The 6,987-nt window shown below is 38.3% G+C and overlaps 3 protein-coding genes across 13 annotated transcripts in view; 1 reads left to right on the top strand and 2 right to left on the bottom strand.

Annotated features, from left to right (window-relative positions):
• Nucleotides 1-7: 7 nt before the first annotated feature.
• LOC138929648 (uncharacterized) lies at nucleotides 8-697 on the bottom strand. Its single transcript, XM_070289061.1, has 2 exons — nucleotides 671-697; nucleotides 8-376 (listed from the first exon to the last, which is right to left on the bottom strand). The coding sequence occupies exons 1-2, from the start codon at nucleotides 680-682 to the stop codon at nucleotides 23-25; spliced, it is 366 nt and encodes a 121-aa protein (XP_070145162.1). The 5' UTR covers nucleotides 683-697; the 3' UTR covers nucleotides 8-22.
• Nucleotides 679-2,547, top strand: Cyp6t1 (Cytochrome P450 6t1). The gene is made up of 2 exons (XM_017161018.3): nucleotides 679-2,112; nucleotides 2,174-2,547. The coding sequence occupies exons 1-2, from the start codon at nucleotides 793-795 to the stop codon at nucleotides 2,453-2,455; spliced, it is 1,602 nt and encodes a 533-aa protein (XP_017016507.1). The 5' UTR covers nucleotides 679-792; the 3' UTR covers nucleotides 2,456-2,547.
• A 2,094-nt stretch (nucleotides 2,548-4,641) lies between these two features.
• LOC108070521 (early estrogen-induced gene 1 protein) overlaps nucleotides 4,642-6,987 on the bottom strand; it is a 39,233-nt gene continuing 36,887 nt past the window's right edge. For all 11 annotated transcript variants that reach the window (XM_017161031.3, XM_017161022.3, XM_017161024.3 and 8 more), the window contains 2 exons: nucleotides 6,022-6,227; nucleotides 4,642-5,959 (listed from right to left, as the gene is read on the bottom strand). In XM_017161031.3, coding sequence (XP_017016520.1) covers nucleotides 5,841-5,959; nucleotides 6,022-6,227 — 325 coding nt within the window. In that variant the 3' untranslated portion in view covers nucleotides 4,642-5,840. The remainder of the gene's footprint in view (nucleotides 5,960-6,021; nucleotides 6,228-6,987) is intronic.

Here is a 6,987-nt window from a genome sequence, read left to right as displayed (position 1 = left end):
ATGCCCGTGTGCTTGGTATGCATTATCTCATAGCTGATAGCTGATAGAGATACCCTATCAATGCACTTGCCATAAAGCGTAGTCCCTGGAGAAAACAGTGGTAGTTTTTGACATCACCCTGCTGGAAATAGTCATGATCATCATTATATTCCTGATTATTGCCGCTTGTGTTGCCTTGGCTGTTGTTGCTGCGACTGCTGTGACCGCTGCTTGTGGGCTCCTTGTGCTTCTTCCCTTCCTGATCTGTGGCGGCTGGCTGGTGGTCTGGGTCTTGATGTGGTTCTGGCAACGTTATGCTGTCTGGTGTTGGCTTTTCGGCACGAGATGCGCCGAGGAACATATATTGTCCACAAACTTTGACCTTAGCCAAGAGTAACTGAATAAAGATAGATTTGTCAGAATATTTGTACGTTTTATTGTTAAGTTTTAAAAACAAGAGAGGAAGCTAACTTCGGCACGCCGAAGTTTGTATACCCTTACAATTAGAAAATATTGTTGTTTTTACAGTTTGACAGTTTGAAATAAACATTGCAATTATTTTAAATCTCCCCAAAAGTATGTTAAATACCTTTTCCTTGGACCTGGTTCATATGGGAAGACTTGTAAGTGAACCAATTTTCGCGATACTTACAAGAGAGTGACGACACAGAGCATTCTCGTTTTTACTCACTTGCACTTGCATTTGGAAAGATTGTGTCGGGCAGATAGGCATTCCTTATCAATTGAGCCTCAGGGCATTGAGACCCGGAAAACCGACTGCAGTTTCGGTCTGACTCTCCTCGCGGCATTGTCATGATTATCATCGTATTTCTGATTATTTTTGCGGCTGCTGCCGCCTTTGGATTGGTATTCCTCCTTCCATTGCTACTCAGCGGTGCTTGGATAGTTGCCCTGCTCATCGCTTGGCTTTGGCAACGCCACCACTTCAGCCACTGGCGACGCTTGGCTGTTCCCTACATTCCGGCCACGCCCTTTGTGGGCAATGTGTGGCCACTATTGCGCGGCGACTGTTGTTTTGGCGATCAGTTTCGGGAGCTTTACGAAAGCCAAGAGGCTGCCGACCACGCCTATGTGGGAATTCACGTTCTGCACAACCATGCGGTGCTACTAAGGGATCCCGCGCTGATCAAGCGCATCATGGTCGAGGACTTTGCTCAGTTCTCCAGCCGGTTTGAGACCACAGACCCCGTGTGCGACACCATGGGCTCCCAGAATCTGTTCTTTTCCAAACACGAGACCTGGCGGGAGACGCACAAGATCTTTGCCCCATTCTTTGCGGTGGGTAAGGTACGTCAGATGTATGGACTACTGGAACACATTGGCCTCCAGCTCGAGGAGCACATGGAGCTGCAACTGGCGGGCAGAGACAGCATGGAGCTTGAGGTTAAGCAGCTGTGTGCCCTCTTCACCACGGATATCATTGCCTCGCTGGCGTTTGGCCTGGAGGCGCATAGCTTGCAAAATCCGGAGGCTGAGTTCCGACGCATGTGCGTTGAGGTCAATGATCCGCGCCCAAAGCGCCTCCTGCATCTCTTTACAATGTTCTTTTTCCCGCGACTATCTGGAAGAGTACGCACGCATCTCTACTCCGACGAGTACGAACGCTTCATGCGCAAGTCCATGGACTTTGTTCTGGCCCAGCGCGAGGCTAGCGGCGAAAAGCGCCACGATTTGATCGATATATTCCTGCAGTTGAAGCGTACGGAGCCACCGAATAGTAAAATCCATCGTCCGGATTTCTTTGTGGCCCAGGCAGCATTCCTCCTGTTGGCTGGCTTCGATACCTCCTCGTCCACCATAACCTTTGCCCTGTACGAGCTAGCTAAAAGCCCTGCCATACAGCGTCGACTGAGGGAGGAACTTCGTGAGGCTTTGGAGTCGAGCAGGAATCAGGGTCAGCAGCTGAACTGTGACAATGTCAATGGCTTTGTTTACCTGCGGCAGGTGGTTGACGAGGTCCTGAGACTATATCCACCCACAGCATTCCTAGATCGCTGCTGCAATTCTGCCGAAGGCTATGATCTCTCGTCGTGGAACTCGGGCTCCAAAATGAAAATGCAGGCAGGCACGCCAGTCTACATATCGGTATTGGGACTCCATCGGGATAAGCAGGTTGGACTAACTCCTACGGATTAGGTTCTTTATCTTTTACTTAGCTAAGTATATATTTCAGTACTGGCCAAACCCTGATCGCTTTGATCCCGAACGCTTTGCAGCCGAGCAACGAAAACAACATCATCCCATGACATATCTGCCATTTGGCGCTGGCCCAAGGGGCTGCATTGGAACTCTGTTGGGTCAGTTGGAGATCAAGGTGGGTCTCCTGCACATCCTGAAGAACTTTCGCGTGGAAATCTGCGATAGAACTCTGCCCCAAATGAGATTCGATCCCAAGGCCTTTGTCCTGACAGCTCATGGAGGTACTTACCTTCGATTTGTAAGGGATTCTCTGTGAAAGGTTAATTCGGTGAAAAACGGCCCACTTTTCAACAAAATGTTGTGGCGAAAAGGCGAAAGTTAGCTTAATGAAATTAAATACCATTTAATAACACATTTGAACATTGTTTTTTTTTAATTTTCGTATTAAAATATATTTAGAGGTCTAGGAATAATGGGGAGTATTCAAAGTGTCCTCCAAATAAAGTTGGTTCTGGGTGTACATCCTAACTGTCCACAATATCATTCGATATTAAACAAGAAAGAAAACTAACTTTGGCCAGCCAAAGTTTGTATACCCTTGCAGGTAACAATTAAAATATATCATAACTAAGCCAAAAATGCATTAATTTCGATTCGGAAAGCAGTTTTGTGTTAGTTTTTATTAATTTAAAAAAACTGCATACCAAATTTAAAATTTTAAGAAATCAAAATTTTTGGCCATTTTTGCTAATTTTAATGATGTAACCCCTTATCAAATTTCGCAAAAATGGCCAAAAAATCGATTTCTTCCGGGCATGTCTAGAAAGATTCGCATGTTAATGCTGATCAAGAATATATATGGTTTATGGGGTCGGAAATGATTCCTTGACTTAAAAAAAATATTATTTTGTATTATAAAATCGGATTTTTTATATTAAAAAACTTCTTGATTTTTTTAAAATTAAAAATATCATAACTCGGCCAATAGAGCATTAATTTTAAATCGGAAAACAGTTCTGTACAAGATTTTCTACAGTTAATAAATCTGCATACTTCATTTAAAAATTTTGAAAATTCAATTTTTTATCAAAATCAAACATTTTAATGATGTAACCCCTTATAAAATTTTGCAAAAATGGCCAAAAAATCAATTTCTTCCTGACATATCTAGAAAGATTCCCCTGTTGATGCTGATCAAGAATATATATACTTTATAGGGTCGGAAACGTCTCCTTCACTGCGTTGCAAACTTCTGACTGAAGTTTGAAGTTAAAACCCCGATTTTTGACTAAAAAATAAAGTTAGTTTTTTAAATAAAATTTAAATTTAACAAATGTTTTATATGATCGATGTAAAACTTTTACAAAATATTCTTTAGATATTGGACTTTCATAATAAAAATTAAATATCATCCTCCCCTTAAATTAAGGGGGTCTTCTCATTCAAAAGCCGTTTTTTGGACCCTTTTTAAAAAAATTCTTATTTGAAAACGCAAAGAATAATTGATAACTTTTTTTATTTATTGTATTCAAAAATGTTCAAAGTAACTAAAAAAGTTGTTCTTGCCTCGATACGAGGGTTGTTCAAAGAGTAATGAGACTTTAAACTTGGTGGTCGAAAAAAAAGGTGTCGTCCTGGCGGCCACGATTCAGGGTTTCCAGAGCGTCCGAAATGAAAAATAAAAACGGGGTTATAATCAGAATAGATGTCATTTTCGGCTGACGGAACAGATTTTTTTTTTAAATTTTTAAAACAAAATGGCGGCCATTCAAAAAAAAAATTTCGATTTCGGGCGTTTTTTTTGTAGTTTAGTGTAAAAAAAAAATAGAAAAAAAAATTTAAAAAAAAATCTGTTCCGTCAGCCGAAAATGGTGACAATTCTGCGTCGATTCCACTTTGTTTCATGAAAATCGGTTCAGTTGAACTGGAGATATCATGGCCGCCAGTTCGAAAAACGTGGTTTCGAGATAAACGCGTTTGAAGTTTGAAAAAAGCTCATTTTGCATAGATCTTGCTTCACAAAAAAGGCTGTATCTTCTAAAGTATTTCGAATTTCTAAAAATCCTTTTGGGGACATATACACACCATCCCAAGCTATAAATAAATGCAAAAAAAAAAAAATCGAAAAAAAAAAGTTGCCCAATGAGAAGACCCCCTTAAATAACCATAGTCGTCTAGTTTTAACTGTATTCATTTTTGTTTATTGGTAATTTGCATTTTTCACATATTTTTTGTTTGTTTTTTTCTGTATTTTGTAATTAAAACTTTTCTCAAGTTCAGCTCAAAAAATGTTCACAAAAGTTTTGTCGGCCGAGTCGGCCAACTGTTGTTGATTTATAGTATAGAGTTTAGTAAAGGGTTTAGAGATTTTAACAAGGTGTAAATATTCAATCAATTCTTGTCACGACTACAAAACGAAGAGTTCGTGTGGCTCCTGGGGGTTATCGTTTTCAGTTGAAGCTCCAACAACATTTGGCCAACTCGGAATATTCGACAATCATCAACCATATGGATTTCGTATTTATTTTGTTTGTTTTTCCTTCTCTTTTGCATGTACAGTTTTAAAAAACTAACCTGGAGTTTCTCGGTACTCCGTCGCTCTTTTTACAAATTATCAAAAAATAACTAAAGCAATATTACACAGACATTATCAACGTAAACTATAGCTAATAACTAATTGCATTTCTTTTGTTTTTTTCACACTCCCAACAACAGATTTCTTGATTTTTCAGTGCTGGTTTGGTATGCATTCTATATCATACAAAATAATAAACTCAGATTTCTTATTTTCTCCTTAATTTTTTTTTTTTGTTTTGTTTTTACATACATCAAACGTTGAAACTTATAGTGATTTGCATTATTGATTTACGAAAGTTTTTAAAAGGCTAACTACGAGCTAAGAATACAAGTTAGCAATGTACAACAATGGATGAGGCAAAAGTAAAGTGAAAGCAAAGGCCTTGTAATAAAAAGATGGGTAACGGCATAGGATTTTAGAGCCACCCGTTATGCATCTTGTTATTATAAGGTCTTTGATGAAAGCATGTTGTCATCAAAATTAAAATGCCTTTTTCGGTATGAATTTCGGTAAATGAGAAACTTGCTCAGCTCTCCACGATTTCGACTGATATTTCGATGATTATTACGACTTGGGCCTATGATATCGAAGCATTTGTGTATTTTGTGTGTATGGCATGTAACTGTTCTGGTTGCAATTTGTTTTGATTATTTTTTGTTGTTGTTGAATATATGAAAGCGAAAATCAAATGGCTCGCAATTGTAAATTTTATAAGATTTCTCCTCTACTTTTTTGCGATTAAATTTTGCATGCACTTAGTTAATTTCTTATTTGGTTTTTTCTTCTAATTCCACGAGCACAAAACACTGGCCGAAATGAAGCCTCCAATCGGAGGGCGACTGCTGTCTGTTAACATATCTATGTGACATACAAATGTTTATGCATATTGGTATATATAAGCATATATAGCTAGTTAATTACATTCATAGTAGTGTAGTTTTCGACATGACATACATTTATATATATATGTATATATACTCATATATAGCGCTTCCGCATTTTTCTCACTTTTGTTGTTAGCAAATAAATGGATTTTTGCATAAATCTAAACTATTTCCGATTTCTGCTCGCTCAGAGTTAGTCTTCTAATACATTTTACAAAACACAGTTTTTGGGGACGCTACTATCTTCTGTCCTGCATGACCACCTGCTTCAGGGCCCCCGCTCTCACGCTGGACTTGACCTCGTGTCCGCCCAACGAGGCGGTGCCGTCCCTTGCGATATATAGCTGAAGGCCAGAGGCTGCAACGAACAGAATAACAGATAAGTATACGTTTACTACTCTCGGTTTCTACTTTACTCACTTTCTGCCGACTCCTCCAGCTGATCCAGCTTGGTATCCTTTAGAATCTCATCGATTAACGAATTTGGATTGACCCGCGTCTCCTCCACTCGATCGGAAACGCGGGGCCCATCATCCAGTGCGCCCTTTTTGCGCTTCTCGCCACTGCTTTTCGTGCGATCTAGAGATCCTGTTTCACTTATAACTAACGAGCCGGAACTGGGATTCCTGTTGTGGAAAGGGGAAACGAAAATAAGTTAGTCAGAGATCTTTTAAAGTATTCTTAATATTCTTAATTGCTCAACTAAAACTATACAAGTGCTCGGAATGAATACAACAATCTGGCGCGGGCGGCGTAAAACAAAACAACGGAAAGGCAGGCAACAACGAGGCAGAACAATGCAAACTTCAGTGCCTTAAAATACGAAAATGGAGTGGAATATGAAAGTGCTGCTGATGTACGACGAGTATGAAGGTTGACACAAATAAAGAATATAAATTTAAAGAAAAACTTTTGCATAATATGCAATTTGTATGAAATAAATCTTTCCAATTAATTATTTTCTTGGGTTATTAAAATAAACAATCGAATAAATCATATATATTTTTCACTTTTACACAGTTAAAGCAACAAAATAACAAGATGCATAACGGTCATTAAATTGAACTTCATTATGCCAGAAATTGTTGAGTTAAGATATACATTTTATGGCGTTACTCAACTTGTTATTATAAGAAATACTTATGGATAAATCAAGCCGTCAAGTCATACATTTTTAATTTATAAATTATAAGAAATTAAAATTTTAATTATTATAATTATAATTTGGATAAATAAAACAAACAATGTCATAAATCATAATATTTGTCACTTTTACACAGTTAAAGCAAGAAAATAACAAGATGCATAACGGCAATATGCATAGAATTTTTTATTTAAAAAACTAGTTTGGCGTTACTTTTCTTGTTATTATAAGAAATACTTATG

The sequence above is a fragment of the Drosophila kikkawai genome, chromosome 2L, assembly GCF_030179895.1.
Source record: "Drosophila kikkawai strain 14028-0561.14 chromosome 2L, DkikHiC1v2, whole genome shotgun sequence".
NCBI classification, from domain to species: domain Eukaryota; kingdom Metazoa; phylum Arthropoda; class Insecta; order Diptera; family Drosophilidae; genus Drosophila; species Drosophila kikkawai.
The sequence above is the reverse complement of the archived record's forward strand: the minus strand, read 5'-3'. Positions and strand labels throughout refer to the sequence as shown.

Excerpts from the sequence above, each read along its gene's own strand:
- Cyp6t1 (XM_017161018.3), top strand. The coding sequence starts at position 793 with ATGATTATCATCGTATTTCTGATTATTTTTGCGGCTGCTGCCGCCTTT. Across the intron at positions 2,113-2,173 it reads GACTCCATCGGGATAAGCAG|TACTGGCCAAACCCTGATCG; the intron begins GTTGGACTAACT and ends TATATATTTCAG.